Source organism: Limanda limanda, chromosome 1 (genome assembly GCF_963576545.1).
Source record: "Limanda limanda chromosome 1, fLimLim1.1, whole genome shotgun sequence".
In the NCBI taxonomy this organism is placed as follows: domain Eukaryota; kingdom Metazoa; phylum Chordata; class Actinopteri; order Pleuronectiformes; family Pleuronectidae; genus Limanda; species Limanda limanda.
This window is the reverse complement of record NC_083636.1, coordinates 985,182-1,006,442: the sequence shown is the minus strand read 5'-3', so window position 1 is coordinate 1,006,442 and position 21,261 is coordinate 985,182. Positions and strand designations below refer to the sequence as shown.

The 21,261-nt window shown below is 45.8% G+C and overlaps 1 protein-coding gene across 1 annotated transcript; it reads left to right on the top strand.

The window, feature by feature from the left end:
- The first annotated feature begins 3,618 nt into the window (after positions 1 to 3,618).
- Positions 3,619 to 10,728, top strand: LOC133003749 (calcium-binding mitochondrial carrier protein SCaMC-2-B). The gene is made up of 9 exons (XM_061073553.1): positions 3,619 to 3,659; positions 5,337 to 5,463; positions 5,624 to 5,711; positions 6,232 to 6,343; positions 6,440 to 6,751; positions 6,832 to 6,939; positions 7,149 to 7,316; positions 8,737 to 8,887; positions 8,988 to 10,728. The coding sequence occupies exons 3-9, from the start codon at positions 5,647 to 5,649 to the stop codon at positions 9,170 to 9,172; spliced, it is 1,101 nt and encodes a 366-aa protein (XP_060929536.1). The 5' UTR covers positions 3,619 to 3,659; positions 5,337 to 5,463; positions 5,624 to 5,646; the 3' UTR covers positions 9,173 to 10,728.
- Positions 10,729 to 21,261: the final 10,533 nt, after the last annotated feature.

The following is a 21,261-nucleotide window of genomic DNA, read 5'->3' as shown; positions in this document are numbered from 1 at the left end:
GTTTGTAAGTCTATATATATATAAATATATATACTGTGTACAGAGTGTACAGAGTGTGCAAAAGACAATAATATTGTCTGTCTACATATTCTTACACTCATAGTATATTATATTCTATTGTATAGTCAAATACTTATATTTATACCTCTACTATAATATATTATATCATACTCTCTGTATATTCTTTGTATATATAAGTCTATATACACATATTTATACATGTGTACATGTTATAATTATTATTATTATATTACTATTATTATTATATATACTGTTGCTGCTGCCATTATTACTATATACTGCTATTATATTGGTATAATTACTATCATATATAAATATATATTATGTTATATTATATACTATATATACTGTACTATTTTTATATACTGTCTAACAATAACATTACCATCATATCATCAGTACTATTACCATCATCTTGCCACTGCACCTTATCTACCTATTTATCTTGTGTTTCTGTTTTTATTCTTTCTACCTCAATATTTTTTATTTTATTCTATTGTATTGTATTTTATTGTATTCAAATATACCGGCTGCTATGACGACTTAATTTCCCTTCGGGGATGAATAAAGTTATCTATCTATCTATCTATCTATCTATCTATCTATCTATCTATCTATCTATCTATCTATCTATCTATCTATCTATCTATCTATCTATCTATCTATCTATCTATCTATCTATCTATCTATCTATCTATCTATCTATCTATCTATCTATTTATCTGTCTATCTATCTATCTATCTATCTATCTATCTATCTATCTATCTATCTATCTATCTATCTATCTATCTATCTATCTATCTATCTATCTATCTATCTATCTATCTATCTATCTATCTATCTATCTATCTATATTGGTACCTGTAAGCAGGAGGCCATTCGTTAATTTTAAGCCAAATGTCCCAGATACAAATATGTTGTGCAGTCGGAGTCATGACGTCATAAACTTCATTATATATAAAACCATAAATAAGAACAATGAGAATGATTCTCCACTTGTAATACAGCAGTGAAACACCAGGTGGCGCCCTGGCTCCTCCCTCAGCTGAGATATCGCGAGAATCCGCGGGACTTGAGTCTCATCTGGTTCCCGGTGCGTCGCTCCTCGTCTCTGCCGGTTACCGGCTCCGATCCCCGGCCTCACCGCCCCCCCCCACCCCGCTGTGTTTGTCCCGAGCCGTGGTACCGGAGCAGTGAGCTACCGGAGCCCGGGTCCACCCCCACCGTGGGCAGGGGTCTTACCGGGAGGATTCCTCGGTTCACCGGCGTCTAGTTCACTTCCCGCTGGTGACGCGGCTGTGTCACGTGGATTCCTAACGGAGGGTTCCCGGTGTGTGGGGGGGGGGGGGGGGGTAGGTGAGTGCATCCCGTGAACCGGCGGCCGGTCCCATGGAGGGACACGTGTCGGTCCCGGTGCTGTGACGGTGTGTCCGGTATGTGACGGAGCCGGTGGCTCAGGATGCAGCAGCAGCAGCCTCCGCTGCTCGGGGACGTGTTGTGTCGGTGCCGCTCCGAGGACCCGGAGGACCCGGTGGACCCGAAGGACCCGGTGGACCCGGTGGACCCGGAGGACCCGGAGGACCCGTCCCGGTGTCCCCCGGGTCCCGCCGCCCCGGGCCCGGCCTGTGAGCTCTGCGGGGAACCGGAGCAGGAGCACCGGCTGAAGGTTCTGTTCCAGGTCCTGGACGTGAACCGGGACGGAGGAATCTGCCTGAACGACCTGACGATCGGGCTGAAGCGGCTCGGAGTCCACCGGACCGAGCACGAGCTGCAGGTGAGCTCAGCAGTCATGTTTTTAATAAATAATTATTAACACATTTATAATAACAAGCTATATTAATGGTTGAACGTGGCTGGTAGCGCCCCCTAGTGGTTCACACAGAGGTGACCGTTTGGGACGTCTCTATGGGATCATGTTTATATAAAAGATAACAGCTCTAATCAAAGATGGGTCCGCTCAAACTCTCATTTCAATACTGAAACTAAACCATCACACACACACACACACACACACACACACACACACACACACACACACACACACACACAAACACAGACACACAACACAGACACACACACAGACACACAGGTCACGAGGTTGTCTTGGTGGTCTGCAGCTCTGGAGGTGAGAAACCTCATTAAGACATTTCAGTCAATGTGTGTGTGTGTGTGTGTGTGTTTGTGTGTGTGTGTGTCTGTGTGTGTTGTGTGTGTGTGTGTGTGTCTGTGTGTTGTGTGTGTCTGTGTGTGTGTGTGTGTGTGTGTCTGTCTGTGTGTGTCTGTGTGTTTGTGTGTGTCTGTGTGTGTCTGTGTCTGTGTGTGTGTGTTGCCACTGGAGTCGTCACTCACAGCCGGACGAGATAACTTGGCTCTAGCAAACTACTCGGTAGACGAAGAAGAAGATGAAGAAGAAGTAGAAGAAGATGAAGAAGAAGTAGAACAAGATGAAGAAGAAGAAGAAGAAGAAGAAGAAGAAGAAGAAGAAGAAGAAGCAGCTGATAAGAACCTGCATCATGTGACCTGACAGAAGCAGCTTTATTGAGAGAGAAGTGAGCAGATGATGAACTTCACGACTTCATGAAACTGTACGAAGACCTTTGCTGCCTCTCACTAGTTTTCCAGCTGGAGGAAGCTGAGACATGGAGAGAATCCTAATGTGATGGTCGTCGTGGCGATGGACTCCCTGCTGGATTCTGACTGAGAGGGAGGGAGGGAGGAGGGAGGGAGGGAGAGAGAGAGGGAGAGAGAGGGAGGGAGGGAGGGAGGGACCATCACTCAGCAGATTCTCTTCAGTGAGGGAGGTGTGACAGAGGGAAACCCTGCACTTCTCCCTCCTCCTCCTCCTCCTCCTCCTCCTCGGCCCTGGATTGGCCGAGGGGCGGGTCCCGTGCCGGTGTCGGCTGCAGTGATTGGTGGAGCTCAGCTGCAGTGAGGGTGCAGGTTTCTGGAGCTTCTCAGGAGAAGAGAATCTGCTGCTGCATCACTTCCTCCTCACGAGGTCTTCACTGATCCACAGAACCAGGCGTGGCTCCGGTGAACCGGGTCACTTCCTGCTGCGCTCGCTCTTCTGTCGTCTCGGTGATTCACAACGATCCAGAGAGAAGATGAGACGCTGATCCCTCTGCACCTTCTGCTCCTGGTCCAGCTCTCTGTGTGACGTCCCGGTGTTTGAGGACACGAGGACACGAGGATGCTGCAGAACATGCTGAGTTTCCTGAGTCAGAGACTTTGTGGCAGCGCAGAGTGTAAACCTGCCGACTCACCGCTGCCAGCAGAGGAACCAGCTCCAGAGGGACCAGCTCCAGAGGAACCAGCTCCAGAGGAACCAGCTCCAGAGGAACCAGCTCCAGGGGAACCAGCTCCAGAGGAACCAGCTCCGGAGGAACCAGCTCCAGAGGAACCAGCTCCGGAGGAACCAGCTCCAGAGGAACCAGCTCCAGAGGAACCAGCTCCAGAGGAACCAGCTCCAGAGGAACCCGCTCCAGAGGAACCCGCTCCAGAGGAACCAGCTCCAGAGACCTGCAGGGAGGAGGAAGCTGCTCTGATCCCAACCTCGTCTGACAGGAGAGACACCAGCTGTGAAGTCCCTGTGAAGACGCCCACAGCAGTGGTCCTGGTGGAGACACCTGCAGAACAGGTGGGGTGAAGGGGGGGGGGGAATTGTCCTCTCCTGTTCCACGAGAACTGCTTCACACTGAGCTTCTCAGTTCTCTGGATCTTCTCTGGAGGATCAGACTCAGTGTGAGCTCCTGTATGAAGTCTAGATCCAGGTTCTTCCCTCAGGTCTGAAGGCAGCTGCTCAGTAGAACGTCCGGCTGCTTCGGGCAATGATCATAATTCACTAAATGAACATCAGCTGTTTGAAGAAGACTTGAAACTAGAGACTGAGACGCAAACTGAAAATCTTTACTGACGTTATGAAGTGAGAAGTGGAGTCACTTTCTATAGACTTCTGTAGAAACGACCAGAGGAGTCGCCCCCTGCTGGTCACTACACAGAAGACCGGTTCCAGAGTCTCTGCTGACGACTCAGTCTTGTTGATCTGTGTTCAGCCACATGTGTTCCCTCCAGCTGTTCCCTCAGACGTGTGTGAGGTGGAGCAGCTTCACTCCAGATGTTTGTCCGGTGCCTTTGAGCAAAAGAGCATTTCTCAGCTGGTGTTGTCTCCATGCTTGATGTTGTAAAAGTGAAGGTTGTGGCTGCGTTGATGGAAAGTCTGGATGATGCAGCGGCTGTGGTTTGAAGCCGATCAGCTGCTGGACTCCGATGTGATGGAGGGAGTCTCCTCTGAGCTGCTCATGTTCCACATGTCGCTCTGTTCATCATCTGGAACCTCAGGTTGAATCATGATCCTCTGACTCTTCTACACGTTTGTTTTCAACCCACGGGGATGAAGCAGAAACCAGTGGTTAGTGGGAGATCTGACCTGGAGAAGCAGCCTCAGTGGGAAACCAGTTTGAATGGTTCCTGGTGACACAGTGTTAATCTTTACTGTCTCCGTCCTTATATCTGAGGAGGACATCTCTTTATCTTCCGTTGTGACTTTATCTACCCACTTTGAAAAGATCGGAAGTTTCATTTTAAACACTTTACACTTTAGACTTTAGTTTAACGTTAATGACACCTGAGCTGGAGTGTGACATCACATCCTGTCCCTCACTCCTCTCTGTGCTGCACATGGAGATTTCTGATCCTACAGCGACGTGTTGGTCAGTTTGATTCTGTGTCAGACGTGTTCCTCCCCTCAGCTCTATCTCTACGTGTGTTCATGTTCAGATAACTGCTGCTGGCTGCACAGCTGAGACCAGCAGCTCTGGAGGCTCTGATAACCTGCAGGCTGCTGAGGGGCGGAGCTGCAGGTGGAGTCCACAGCTCGGCTGCTGAAGGTCACTCTGCAGCACACGGACTGGTTCTAATAACAGTTAGTACCTCGAGGAACACATGTTCTCATCTGTGTGTCTGTTAGTGAGCAGGAATACACAAACACTACTGGACTGGTTTCCAGGAAACTTGCTGGGAGACTGGGCCTTAAATTTAATATCGATTTCCCCTTTCTAGATCATAGTGAGATGGAACGTTTTTCTTTTTTTACATGTTCATGGGTTTCAGAGAATAATTCATGGATCTTGATGAAAGAAACGTGTTTTGAGGACTGATGGTGCAGATCCAAACATAAATAGGAGACATAAATGAGGAGATGAGCAACATTCTTCTTATACAAGTTAATAAGAATGAATATGATTTACTGAATATACAGTTAATGTTCTTGTTCATGTTCTTATTTCCTCATGTCTGTTCTCTTCTGTCTTTACAGAAAATAGTGACAGCTGGAGACAAAGACCTGGACGGACAGTTGGACTTTGGAGAGTTTGTCCATTATCTCAAAGACCATGAGAAGAAACTCCGGCTCGTCTTCAAGAGCCTGGACAAGAAGAACGATGGTAAAGAATCTCGTGAAGATTGAGACGCTGGGATCAAACTCTTAAAACGTGTGGATCCTACAGTTCTCTTCTCTAACCGTGGTGTTTGTTAGACTAGAAAACAAACCGACACTAAACTGTCCTATTCAGTAATTATTAAATGACATACTTCTGTGTTTAGGTCACATCGACTCCCAGGAGATAATGCAGTCTCTGCGAGACCTGGGCGTGAACATCTCTGAGGAACAGGCGGAGAAGATCCTCAGGAGGTGAGCGTGATGCTGTTCTCGTCCTGTTCACACCTGGTGTCTCAGGTGATCCGATCACACGTGTACGTCTCTGAGTTCAGTCCAGCTTCAAGTCCTCTCGCTCACTGGGAAGCTTCCACACATTGTCCTGCTGCTTCCTCACATGGACTCACACACGTTTGTTGCTCGTCTCTCCTCATCCTCCAGGTTTCCAGCTGACTCGTGGTGTGTCTCATTGTGAAGTGTTGTGTCTTGTTCTTCTAACTGTGTGTGTGTGTCTCCTTCTCTCTGGCTGGTCTCAGAATAAGGAGGGGTCATGTCTGGGCCCCTATCTTGTAGTAAGTAGTGGTTTCTATCGTCTGCTTGCTCAGCCAAAGCTGCACCAGTCACCACTGCACCGGCTCATCCAGGCCACAGCTCTTTGAAGAACATCTCAAACATCTCAAAACTCTGTGACTGAGCCGTAACGTGCATGAGAGCAGACGGTTTGTTTTCTGTGCTGTCGAACACCTTCCTCACGCTCTGTGATCTTTATCCACAGTATGGATAAGAATGGAACGATGACGATCGACTGGAACGAGTGGAGAGATTATCACCTCCTGCATCCAGCCGGCAACATCCCTGAGATCATCCTCTACTGGAAACACTCCACGGTGCAGACTGCTCGTCCTCATCCTCACTTTGAGTTCCGTCAAAACGTCAAGTGAGCCACAGGGTCGCCTGACATGAATCCTCTGTTTCCTCCACAGATCTTTGACGTAGGTGAGAGTTTAACGATTCCCGATGAATTCACTGCAGAAGAGAAGAAAACGGGAATGTGGTGGCGACACCTAGTGGCTGGAGGAGGAGCTGGAGCGGTGTCTCGAACCTGCACGGCTCCACTGGACAGGCTGAAGGTTCTCATGCAGGTTCACGCCTCCAAGAGCAACAGCATGCGCATCTCTGGGGGCTTCACCCACATGATCCGTGAGGGCGGAGTCCGCTCGCTGTGGAGAGGCAACGGCATCAATGTCATCAAAATCGGCCCCGAGTCTGCGATCAAGTTCATGGCCTATGAGCAGGTTGGTACTTCAGCTCCGTCTGAAACCATCGGTTTACTTCTGTCACATTTGAACGATGAATAAAATATCTTGTCTGTCAGATTAAACGATTAATCGGAAGCAACCAGGAGACGCTGGGCATCGGCGAGCGGCTGGTGGCGGGCTCTCTGGCCGGCGTGATCGCTCAGAGCAGCATCTACCCCATGGAGGTGAGACAGGAACACAAGCAGACATGTGTACAATCATCTGAAGGAAAGAGGCTCAGAAGAATTCAGTTATGTTTGAAAGCAGAAAAATCAAAGTGGATTCTTTGTTTTGTGACATTTTAACTTTGAGCCTCGAACGTAACATGTGAGACTTGAAGATAGTGCACGGCCTCACCTGTCAGAAGGTCTGACTCGACTTCCTGTCCTCTCAGGTGCTGAAGACCCGCCTGGCGCTGAGGAGGACGGGTCAGTTCTCCGGCATCTTGGATTGTGCCAAACACATCCTCTACAAGGAGGGGGGGGCGGCTTTCTACAAGGGCTACGTCCCCAACCTGCTGGGCATCATCCCGTACGCTGGGATCGACCTGGCTGTCTACGAGGTGTGTGTGTGTGTGTGTGTGTGTGTTGAGCAGTGTTAATTTCGTTGACGATAACGATAACGAAAAATATTCGTTAACGCCCCTTTTCCCATGACTAAGACGAGACAAAGACGTAACGAAAATGGATCTTTGAAAATAAAAACTATAACGAAATCTATTTTAATTTTCGTTAACGAGACGAGACGAAACGAAAATGTTGGTGGTTGACTAAGTCACAACAATTTTTAAAAACATAATCGTATCAGGCCGTCATGAAGTACCCGGAGCGGCGAGTGTGTCTGCGTGTGCGTGTGCGTGTGCGTGTGCGTGTGCGTGTGCGTGTGCGTGTGCGTGTGCGTGTGCGTGTGTGTGTGTGTGTGTGTGTGTGTGTGTGTGTGTGTGTGTGTGTGTGCTCCCAGACAGCGCACCGGTCCCGAGGCTCCGCCCCCGCGCACTCGCTCAGAGACACAGTGAGATCAGAGCTCGTTCACATGAAGCAGCCGGTCACTGACTCCCCGGCTGCTTCTTAACTATGGAAACAGTGAAAACACAGAGTTCCTCTGGTCTCAGCTGCTCTGAGATCAGCGCCGCAGCTTCTGGATCAGAGCAGAGGCTGCAGCTGGTTTCTACCGAGCTTCAGTTTCCTCCTCCGGTCTGATCTGCTTTCACTTTTTGTTTTAACATTTCGCCAACTAAAATATATAGGCTGCAGCTATATGTTTTTATTTATTTCAAAATAGGGTACTTCTTATTTCATACATTTCCCACAAATATGGGGATGACTCAAATAACCCTACATAGTTCTGCGTTGTAGACCTATGTAGACCTACACAGGCAAGACCTACTCTTGCCTGTGTATTTTCTTCTCCTCTTCATAAGCATTTGGTGTTTCCCTTTGTTGTAACAGGTAAAAATAAATAAAATGTCAACAGTTTTCTTTATTGTTGTTCTATAATTTCATAAATGCAACATTCTATAGTTTAGTATAGTATAACTTTATATAAAACTTTATTAGCTTTGTTATCAAATATGTTTTGCGGCTCCAGACAAATTTTATTTGGGGGAAGAGGAGGCAAAATGGCTCTTTTGATAGTAAAGGTTGCCGACCCCTGCTATAGACCTGTAGGAGGGACATCTAATGGACAACCTAAGTACTGCAAGCTAGACTAGTACGCAGCTGTAGACACAACACGGGGGGGGGGGCCTGAGAAGGGAAGATAAGGAGTTTAATGTGGCTATTAAATGTGACTAAAATTAGACTAAAATGTAATTTGTTTTCGTCGACTAAAACTAAGAAGGATAAAAATGACTAAATGTGACTAAAACTAATATGCATTTTCGTCAAAAGACTAAAACTAAGACTAAATCAAAAATAGCTGCCAAAATTAACACTGGTGTTGAGAGGGGAGCCCAGTCTGACTCAGCTCTTCTCGTCTTCCAGACTCTGAAGAACTGGTGGCTCCAGCGTTACGCCACCGACAGCGCTGACCCCGGCGTGTTTGTGCTCCTGGCGTGTGGCACCACCTCCAGCACGTGTGGTCAGCTGGCCAGCTACCCGCTCGCCCTGGTCAGGACTCGCATGCAGGCTCAAGGTCAGCTCCCACTGATACTATGTGATTACGCACTAGGTCTTAAATATGGTTTAAGACACAACATTCATTTGATCATATGATGTTATCATTTATTCCTCAGCTACTCTGGAAGGAGGCCCTCAGATGACCATGACGGGCCTGTTCAGACACATCGTCAGGACCGAGGGCGCCACGGGACTCTACCGGGGTCTGGCGCCCAACTTCATGAAGGTCATTCCGTCTGTGAGCATCAGCTACGTGGTGTACGAGCACCTGAAGCTCACTCTGGGGGTCCGGTCGAGGTGAGGAGGAGGAGGAACCAAGAGTCAAGACGCTGCTTTTCTCTGCTCCTGGAGTTTGACTACGTTTGGATCTAAGAAGCAAGCGGCAGAAATCCTTCACATCCACATCAAATAATCCACTTCCAGGGTTTGAAGGACGGACGTGAGGAGACGAAAGCTGAGGAGAACTTTGTGGAAGGAGGAGAGTTTGTCCTTTGCTGTTGTTTGAAACTTTCTTTGAGCGACTCAGATGTGCTCCTGCTTTGTTTTAGCAAAACTGAAGTTTACATAGAATTGGGTGAGGGAGTTTCCTGGTGGACCAGCAGCGTGTTGTCTCCGCCGCTGAGCGACCTGCTGCTGCTCTGTGTAGAAGTCTGAACTCTTAAAGGGCTTTGTTATCCTTCAGTTCATCATGAATCATTCCCCCCCGCTGCAGCACTGATCCTGATCCGCACCAGGACAGTGAGCAGGCTCCTCTGTTTGGATTCAGATTCCATCCAACGCAAAACCTTACCAGAGCTTTTTCATGTCTACGAACTTAACTGTGGACAAAAGATACTTCATGACATCACATTTATTCTGACTTCCACTGTCTCCAGCACTAAGATGCAATGAGCCTCTTAATTAAGAAAGAATCATAATATTATGAGGAGAAGTCGATAAGTTTAGAGGATAAAGTATATTAGTGGAAGTGTTTGGTCGCGGTGGACTGTGACATCAGAGAAGTTCGATCCAGATGGAGAGAAAGTTCCCTCGGTTAGAAAAAATCTATCTTTTATTTATGCTTGAAATATCTTTTTAGAATTAAGGAAATAATGTCAAACATACGAATCACGTTTCCTCTCATATCATAAATAATAGATAAATAAACCTTCAGAATCATTATTTCATGACGTCAGATCATTAACTTGATATGAAGCTGCCTCTGCTGAGCACGGGGAATCGGCCCGGTGTCTTCACGCTGTTCGTCCGGTGCTGTCGAGCCTTGTTGTCGTGAGCGAGAGGAGACGTGAAGAAAAGAGCCGTTTGATTTCAGGTTGGTTGTAGGGCTGCTCGATTATGGAGAAAATCATAATCACTATTATTTTGGACAATATTGAAATCACTATTATTCAAACGATTATTTTTGAGTTTGAAAACATGATGCATTTATTCAGTATTTCTCTCCAAAAAACACTTAAACTCAGAATCGCGCCAGGAAACACTAAATTACTTTAAATGATATAAATGACATATTTTATATTCCATAAATGATCAAATATGCATCCCATACTTTGGATTTCCCTTCTGTTGTCCTGGAGTTTCAATTTCCCAGATTTTCCCTCATTATTAAACGCATCTGTCGTTTTAACTCCATTATATTGTTGGAGATGTTTGACCCAAAAATCGAAATCACGATTAAAATTCAATTAATTGCACAGCTCTAGTTGGTTGTGAACAGTCTGAGGTCCGGAGCCGTCAGACCTCGTGCACTCTGAGGATCTGTGAGGTCGTGGGAGTGAATCCCTCGGCTGTGGTTGTTGAGTTTACATCTCAAGAGGCGATGACACTAAACAGGAAGTGAAACCTACAGGGGAACGATGAGCTCATGGATGGGGGGGGGGGGGGGGGCACCTGAACAGTCCTGTTGACTTGTTGATCCTGATTTGACAGAGAATTGGTGATTAAACTTGATTTTATTTCTTGGTGTTGAATATTGATCTGCAGCAGGAAAACAGAAAAAAGAATCTTATCCCACAAACAGGACGTTTTGCCGTCTTCAGTTAGAATAAGACAAAAACATTAAGAAAACAACTGAAGTACCAGCAGTATAATAACGTAACACTAGGGAGCAGCGTTCTCCTCCGTTCCACCTCAACATAGAAATCAAGTTCTCAACATCTTCATTTTGACTTTTCAGCAGTTCGGAGAAATATCGTTGTTTTGGTCACAGGAGAAACTTTTCTGTCACTAGAGATTTTTCTGATGCTGTTGAATCTGGATCCTTGAATATTTCAGCGTTTCCAGGTCAAAGTTCATTTCAGTCACATGATGGGACGTCCGATCAGAGGACGGCGTGAGTGCGACGCTTAGTTTCCCATGATGCCTTGGGTCCAAACGAGGTGTTCGGAGTCCGTGGGACATGGAATGCACTTTAAGGTTCTCTGCTTTAACTCCTGTTAGTTTTTATTTATTACTGTATTTATTTATTTATTCTTTCACAAAGATTAATGACTGAGTTGTGATCTATTGGTTGTCCTGAATAATTTCCTTTTACTACGTGGATTATTTTAAATATTTTTTTATTTATAAGTCACCTGTGGTCAAGTCAGAGTCTGGAACATGGAGCCCAAAGGGTTTCAGGATTCAATTTAGAAAAGGGAACAGAATTAAAAAATACAATCCTTAAAAAATACGTTAATGAACCAATCATTTGTTAAGAATTATTAAAGATTTACTCTTATTATTTGATTATAAATGGCTTCATTACATTTTCCAATCACGTTTTATTTAAGTACAGGTCGTGCTTCTCGTGACGCTGGTGTTTATGGTTAAACTGTAAACTATAAAACATAAATACACTTATTTGTCACAAGGGTTTGAAAACATCAAAGGAATCATTGACACATATTTTTAAATACACACACATATAATCTAAATATATTTATCTGCAGATTAATGGCTACCAGTACTTGGGAGGGAGGGGACGTGTGATTGGTCAAAAGCATTTGAAATTTCAAAGTGTTATTGGGAAAAACATCAGGAATGAACAGATTTATGACAGAGGACATTTTGAAATTACATTTTATAATTTCAAATAGCATTGACTGATGATTGATTTACCCTTGTGGTATTTTAAATGATTAACTCATTTGGTTGTTGTGGAACCCTCTGGGTCTCCAGACTCTGATGTCACACAGGAAGTTGTTCATGTGAAGATGAGGAACCACTTCCTCTCGGGGCTGAAAGATGAATCTGAACAGAACCTCTTTGTACTGAAGCGTGTTTCTGCTGTGGAGATGAAGTGATGATTGAATGTTCTGCTGCTTCCTGTGGATCTGTCTCTGGTTCCTGCAGCAGACCTCAGGACCAATCAGCTCAGTGGAGGCGTGTCTCCTCTGCTCCTCTCGCTTCCTGACACTTCGCTCTGATCTCCTATTTATTACAGATTAGTGATAATACTTCCTCCTGTGGCTGCGTGTGAATGTTTAATACTTTCTTCTCCTCATGTCTTGAACGTGGCCTCGGGGTTTGTCGCAGCGACTCTTCCAGACACACCGACTGAAGGCTGCTGTGTATATTAGTAAATTGTGGCATATTCACAAATGCATTCAGCATATATATATATTTCTAGTTTATTTTATTATGCTGGCTGTAAGTGACCGAGGTGTGAGAGTGAGTGTGTGACAGCAGCTGTAGAATGTGGAAGAATATTTATGCTTGTATGAGATCAGCTGTTAAATAAAGTAGTTCAGCAGGAAAGGGTGATTGTGTTTGTGTTTGTTTGTGTGTTTGTGTGCCCCCCCATCCCAAACACTACCCCCCTTGGACAAACACACACACACGAGCATATCAACCTATTTACATTTCCTATACGATTTAGATCAGTGGTGTCAAACATACGGCTCGCCAGGGGGTCCAGCTCGGCCCGCCGGATGCAAGGGATGCTCTAAAGAAAAAATGAGATTTGAAATTAAAAAGTCAACGTGCTATCTCACTCTGCCAGTGATTCTCAAACTGGTGGGGGGGGGGAGGGGCAGCTGACAGAATGAAACCCAACTAATTGAGAAGACACTTAGAAACATTACACCCTAGTTAAATGCATGTGTTATTTATTGAACTTTATCAGTAACAGTGATTATAATTTAATAAATTGTTTCTCTATTTTTGAAAAAGTACAAACTGATGGAGGAAGTGATGTCACCAAAAGTACTTTAATTAAGTTGAATTAAGCAAAGTTGAAACAGATGAACAGATATAAATGTTGCATGTTTTAATGCCGTCCCAGTGTTCTTCCCACTTGTCCACTGGGTGGCGCTGGTGGACCCGTTTCTCTGTGTGTGGTTAGCACAGGTCTGATTACAAGTTAGCAGCTACATTTAGCATCAGTGCTCCACGATTCTGACGTCCACAGACATTATATAACTTAGACCACATCTTATCGCCACCTACTGGCCAGACATGCTTGTTTGAGTCTTTTCTGTTGTCGTCTGGACGGAGACATTTTTGAAAAGGGGGAAATATCTGCAGTCATGTAGACGAGAGATTAATTGTTACTTTACAGGAAATGTCCTTATTTAAAGATGATGGATTAAATGTGAGGTAGAAAGTGAGGAAAACAACTTCACCAAATAAGATAGGAAATCAGAAATTTATTAAATTAGGAATTGACAAATATTTTCATCATGTGACGGCGTCCGTTCGTCATGGGTTCACCGGCTGGATGCATCCCAGGGAACTTCTCTAAACAGATTCCCCCCCACCCCCAAAAAAATCTAATTTCAGTTTTGTGTTCAGATGACAACTTTGAATAAATTAAAAACCCACCGCTCAAGCCAATCAGAATCGAGCATCAGAAAGTGTGAAACTAAGAAATATCTCGCTGCCTCCTGCTGAAGAAAAAGATCAGAGAACCAGACTGAAGATGACTCAGCTGCAAAACTGCCACGACTCAGTAGAAATGCAGACTCACCCATCAGGTCCATCGTGTGGATCCAGCTGGAGCAGGGGGAGGAGGTGGAGAAGCAGGAGGAGGAGGAGGAGGTGGAGGAGGAGGAGGATGAGCTGTGGATGGATGTTGATCCTCCTGCCCTCAACAAACCCTCCAGCTCACGTCCTCGGGTCAGTTTTCTATTAAATATGGTAAAATGTTTTTTAATCAGTTTCCTCAGAGACTTAAAGATGCTCTGCTCTTCATCGACTCTTCTTCATACTGTAAATGTCTCATTCACTTTTCTTCTGCTTGTTTCCATTATGTCAAACTGGTGATTTTGTTCTTTTACCTGCACCAAGGACGAGATGTTTCCACCTGTTTGTTTAAAGAGGAAAGAAACGCTGAGTCATGATTCCAGTCAAGTCGGTGGAAGGATGTTTATTGAGCATTAAAGCAGAGACAAGTAGAAACAGAACTTTTCTCTCTGAGATGTTTTTCTTCTCGTTACATCTGGTTTGTCACAGAGGAAATGATCCATGTGTTTGACTCATAGACTGAATATAAAGGCTTTGACTGGGATGTGCTGCTGTTATACTGCAGCGCCACCTGTGGGTCAAAAGTAGAAAAGCCACCACCGCTCTGCACCTGATGCAGAAATGAAAACGTCCCATTTTTAAGTCCAGAGTTTTGATCTTTTGTGTCAAAGACAAAACTCTGATTTTAAACTCAAAGTGATTTCAATGTGTTTAACTTTGTGTTGAACTAAATCAATTTGTGACTAGAATCCAGGAACTTTAAGATCATAAACAAACATCTACACAGAATGTGGTTCTACACACATGGAGACATACTGAGGGACAAAGGTGGACAATAATAAAGACAAACTTAAACACACTGTATGTGACTCTTTATAGAGGGTTTATATATTCTGCTTGTGTTGTGTCATTTCAATAAACACATTCTTCATGTGAATAAACACAATCGGGGCAGGAAGGTTGCTGGTTTGAATCCGGTTCAGATGGGTCTTCCTGTGTGGAGTCTGCATGTTCTCCACGTGTTTTCTCCAGGTGCTCCGGCTTCATCTCACAAACACATGCAGATTAGGGGTTGTGTAGATTGGAGACTACACACAAGCTGCTGCTGCTTCAGCCTCTGGATCCTCAGGACACAGCTCAGCCTCCGTCCACACACACTGTCCTCTTCACACTCAGATCCACCAAGACTCCTCCCACCTGTTGAGAGAAGAAGACATCAGTGTCACAGAGACACACTTCATCAGCTGTGAGTCAGTGATGCAGCTCATCCAGTAGAAAGAGCAGCAGGGACTTCAGTCCTGTTCAGAGGTGGAGCAGCTTCCTCTCTGCTTCATGTTCACGTGTTGGAATGAACACGCTAAGAGCTCAGTGTGTGTCCTCTGCATGTCAAAGTGCAGAGTGGACACCTGAGAGGTGGATTTACTGCTGTTACAGGTGAAGACATGTTTCACTGTGTGTTGATGAACATCTGCTTCTGACAAACTGGGACCAGATGAGACAGATGGACCTCAGCAGAGGTTCTGGGGTCTCATTTATAAAAGAGTGCGTAGGTTTCATACTAAAAGTGTACGTACGTACAAAATCCGGAAATGGCGTACGCAAAAGATAATTCAGATTTATAAAACCGTGCGCAAGCTCACCAGAACGCAATGTTCGCTTTAAAAATCACAGTCCACCTGGAAACGTTCGTACGTGGATCCGCCTCCAGATCCGCCCTCCACACGCCCACTTTCCACCATAAATGGTCAATGCAAAGCACGGCGTGAATATTAAATGATGCTGCTGACCAATGGGTTTCCACCGGGAGTCCTGACGGAGTCACCGCATCAAGCGATGAGAAGAGGAAGTGAAACTTTCTGACACTGACATCGAGGTGTTAGTTAGTGAAGTGGAGGTGAAGAGCGACTTTATGGGACAGCAGTGATGTCACTAATAAAAAAAATACACTGATACTCTGCTGCTGCTGCTGTGGATAACACACTGTGTGAGATCAGACATCACATAACACAATGTGTGAGATCAGAGATCACATAACACACTGTGTGAGATCAGACATCACATAACACACTGTGTGAGATCAGACATCACATAACACACTGTGTGAGATCAGACATCACATAACACAATGTGTGAGATCAGACATCACATAACACAATGTGTGAGATCATACATCACATAACACAATGTGTGAGATCAGACATCACATAACACAATGTGTGAGATCAGACATCACATAACACAATGTGTGAGATCAGACATCACATAACACAATGTGTGAGATCATACATCACATAACACAATGTGTGAGATCAGACATCACATAACACAATGTGTGAGATCAGACATCACATAACACACTGTGTGAGATCAGACATCACATAACACAATGTGTGAGATCAGACATCACATAACACAATGTGTGAGATCAGACATCACATAACACAATGTGTGAGATCAGACATCACATAACACAATGTGTGAGATCAGACATCACATAACACACTGTGTGAGATCAGACATCACATAACACAATGTGTGAGATCAGACATCACATAACACACTGTGTGAGATCAGACATCACATAACACAATGTGTGAGATCAGACATCACATAACACAATGTGTGAGATCATACATCACATAACACAATGTGTGAGATCAGACATCACATAACACAATGTGTGAGATCAGACATCACATAACACAATGTGTGAGATCAGACATCACATAACACAATGTGTGAGATCATACATCACTGAACCCTCACTTCCTCCTCGTTCTTCCAGTCACGTTCACACATCGAACAGAACCCGCTCCACTGTCACAGCAGTATTTATTTATTTATTTAGAGCATCGGACCGTGGATCCTCAGCTCCTCTGGGATATTATTTGGAAAGTTTCTTCATTTCTTATAAGTGATCTCCAGGTCGCTCTGTGGCTCGGTCCTGTTCACTGCAGCGATCTGATGATACACGCACAGTGTTAGAAGATATTATTAAAACCTATTAATGACTCGGCTCCGTAACTCGGCCGTTAAATCGAATCTGAACCTAATTTGCTTAAAGTTGTTTTATATTTTTTTAATTAAAATGCTCGTGTGGAGCACGAGAAAAACTGTTGTTTTTAATGTAAATGATGAATTGGATCAATAATCTGCTTCAGTTCACCACCTCACGTCTGTGTCGCCGTTTTCCCGTCTCCTCAAAACGCTCGTAAGGGAGGGTCTAAGTTTGCGTAGAAATACGCACATTTTCCCGTCAAGTTTGTTTTTATAAATCCCAACGTTGGCGTGAGAAGTGGCGTCCGCACGTTTCAGGCTCGTTTTGTGCGTACGCAACGGTTATAAATGAGGCCCCAGGTCTGTAGAAAGAGCTCCTGGTTACCATGGTGATGAGGAGAGGCTTCAGTCCCACTGATCTCAGAGCTGTGACAAAGATCCACCTGATCAGTTCTTCACTGATGAAGTGAGAGGACAAACTGTCTCAGATCAGATGAAGACGTCTCTGTCCCTCGTGTGAGGCTGTCAGCTGTGGTCCAGCTTCACTTCCTGTTCACATGAAAACAACAACAACTGTCGTCTTCACGTCGACTCAATCACATGATCCCAAGCAGCTTGTGGCTCGTCTGATTGGCCGACTGTTGTCTCTCTGTGTCTCTGTCCAATCCTGACGTCTGTCCTCATTGTCCTCTCACAGCTTCACTGAGGAAACACTGAGGCCTGAACTACGAAGACACTTCAACATGTCCAGGAGATCTTTCTGAGATCAGCTCAACTGAACCTGACAGACACAGTCAGGCTGAGGACACACACTGTCTCTGAGGACACACACTGTCTCACTGTCTCTGAGGACACACACTGTCTCACTGTCTCTGAGGAGTGAGGACACACACTGTCTCTGAGGACACACACTGTCTCACTGTCTCTGAGGAGTAAGGACACACACTGTCTCACTGTCTCTGAGGACTCACACACTGTCTCTGAGGACACACACTGTCTCACTGACTCAGAGGACACACACTGTCTCACTGTCTCTGAGGACACACACTGTCTCACTGACTCTGAGGACACACACTGTCTCACTGTCTCTGAGGACACACACTGACTCTGAGGACACACACTGTCTCACTGACTCTGAGGACACACACTGTCTCACTGTCTCTGAGGACACACACTGTCTCACTGTCTCTGAGGAGTGAGGACACACACTTTCTCTGAGGACACACACTGTCTCACTGTCTCTGAGGACACACACTGACTCTGAGGACACACATTGTCTCACTGACTCTGAGGACACACACTGTCTCACTGACTCTGAGGACACACACTGTCTCACTGTCTCTGAGGACACACACTGTCTCACTGTCTCTGAGGAGTGAGGACACACACTGTCTCTGAGGACACACACTGTCTCACTGTCTCTGAGGAGTAAGGACACACACTGTCTCACTGTCTCTGAGGACACACACTGTCTCACTGACTCAGAGGACACACACTGTCTCACTGTCTCTGAGGACACACACTGTCTCACTGACTCTGAGGACACACACTGTCTCACTGTCTCTGAGGACACACACTGACTCTGAGGACACACACTGTCTCACTGACTCTGAGGACACACACTGTCTCACTGTCTCTGAGGACACACACTGTCTCACTGTCTCTGAGGAGTGAGGACACACACTTTCTCTGAGGACACACACTGTCTCACTGTCTCTGAGGACACACACTGACTCTGAGGACACACATTGTCTCACTGACTCTGAGGACACACACTGTCTCACTGACTCTGAGGACACACACTGTCTCACTGTCTCTGAGGACACACACTGTCTCACTGTCTCTGAGGACACACGCTGTCTCACTGTCTCTGAGGACACACACTGTCTCACTGTCTCTGAGGACACACACTGACTCTGAGGACACACACTGTCTCACTGTCTCTGAGGACACACACTGTCTCACTGTCTCTGAGGACACACACTGTCTCACTGTCTCTGAGGACACACACATGGACCTGTCTCCAGGAAGCTGACTGAGGTCATCTGGTGTTTTGGGGACAGGATGAGTCTGGAGACATTGAGATGTTCTGGGTGAGTTAGAGATCAACTGAACCAACCAGACGTGGATTTAAACTTCTCTTATCCGTCCCTTTAAGGCAGTGATTCTCAAACTGTGTGGCGCGCCCCACTTGTGGGGCGCCGAGGTATTACAGGTGGGGCGTGCGAGCGCGACGGGGGAAATGTGACGGCGGGTTCAAACAATACACGGAAGCGCCCCGAAGCGCCGCGCAGCTCAGTTCTCTGGCGTACACCGGACTAGCGTTTTTCCACGCCGGCAGACTTGACGCCGAAACCGTAGGTGCAGGGCGCGAGGCGCAGCCGATGACAACAGCACAATTGAGTGGGGTCTGAGAGGAGGCGCCGGGCTGTTCTTGGCGCTACCTGGCGCGGCGCTTCCGCTTCCGTTGTGAACCTGCCGTGATGCGGAACTAATGTAGCGGAACTAATGTTTTACGTCGGAATCTTTAACAGCGGACAGTAAACAAATCTTTATTTCACCGTAGCTATAGTGATTGGTCAGCAGCGTGGATGAAATGGACAGATATTTGACAGGGACGAAAAGGAAAACCAGCGATGACACTGAGACAAACAAGTGTTCAAAAAGTTGAGAAGAAAATATGACGAAGCCTATCTTGCTCTTGGATTCACACTCACTGTGGTTACATGTGTCCGATTGAAACCCGATTTCTGGCGTTGTCCGGTTTCAATCAAAGATCCATTTCATGTAACTCCACAAATCTAGATTTCTTGTGTCCGACTGAAGTCGGATAACCACCCCCAGATAAGTAGATCGGATTTCTCTGTATATCGGACAACGCGCGCATGTAACTCTGGAAGCTAGACAACAACTGGAGAAGACGTCTTTGCGCATGCTTGAGATCCTGCCCCCCCTCCTCCCTCCCTCCCTCCCTGGCCGTGACCCGGAAGTCGACACGTAGATAAAATGTCGCTGCCCGGTGCCGGCCGGCACTCGCCATTACCATTCTAATCAAATGCGCCGTTCGCATTCGCAGTACTCCTAGAGTAAACATGCACAACATCATGTAGAGGGACGTAGCTTCACCTTGCTCTCCGTTCGTCATCTTTCTCGCGTGCTGAGTTGAAGGCTGTTGTTGTTTTTGTGTTGCTAGTGGTGACGAGGTCAAGCGGAAATGGCTGGATCACCACTAGCTGTAATGAAAACAGCGCCACCTATCGTAGCGGGGTATGAAATGCTTTCGGACAAGAGTCGGATTTCTCAGTGCCATGTACCCTGAGATAGAGTAGTTAACCCCCCATGGATAGAGAAACCCGATTTCGGCCGAAATCGGGTTTCTGCCATCATGTAAACGTAGTGACTGAGTGTGGTAGGAGATGAGAAGAGACCACTGTGTGTATTGTGTCCTAAAACTCTGGCGGCTGACAGTTTGAGGCCCAACAAATTGAAAAGACACCTAGAAACGTTACACCCAAGTCATATCAATAAGCCAGTCGAGTTTTTTCAGAGAAAACTTGAGGAATATCGTCAGCAGGAACAAAGCTTTGTCAAAGCTACATCGGTGAACTGCAAAGCAACCGTGGCATCTTTCAAAGTCGCATATAGAATTGCCCAGTGCAAAAAACCACACACGATAGCAGAGGATCTCATACTCCCTGCAGCTTTAGATATGGTGTCAACGATGTTTGATGAGAGCACCGCCTCAAAACTGAAGGTTATTCCCCTGTCCAATGACACAGTTGCAAGACGTATATGCGACATTTCAAATGACCTCGAAGAACAACTCAACGAAAAAATGAAAGGCAAACGTTTCGCCCTACAAGTGGACGAGGCTACTGATAGCAATAAAGACTGCTTATTAATTGCTTATGTTCGCTTTGTCACATCAGAATCACTCTGTGAGGATTTGCTGTTGTGCAAGTATGTCAAAAGTAGAGCCACAGCTGATGAGCTCTTTAAGCTGCTTGACTGTTACATGACAGAACATGAACTGAAGTGGGGGAACTGTGAAGGTGTTTGCACGGATGGAGCACAGACCATGGCAGGGAAAAGGAGGGGTTTGCAGGCACTGATCAGGCAGGTCTCGCCAAATGTGCAATGGACCCACTGTGTTATACACAGAGAAGCTCTAGCATCAAAGCAGCTTAGTCCTGAACTTAACAATGTTTTGGCTGATGTTGTTAACGTGGTAAATTTCATAAAAACAAGACCACTGAAAGCGCGGCTGTTCTCTGCACTTTGTGAGGAGATGGGAGCTCAACATTCAGCAGTGCTGTTTCACAGCGAAGCACGGTGGCTCTCGCGAGGTAAAGTGTTGTCGCGAGTCTTTGAACTCAGAGAGGAAATCCGGGAGTTTTTGGTGGAGGAGAGGATGAATGAACTTGCAAGCAAGTTCAGTGATGAACTATT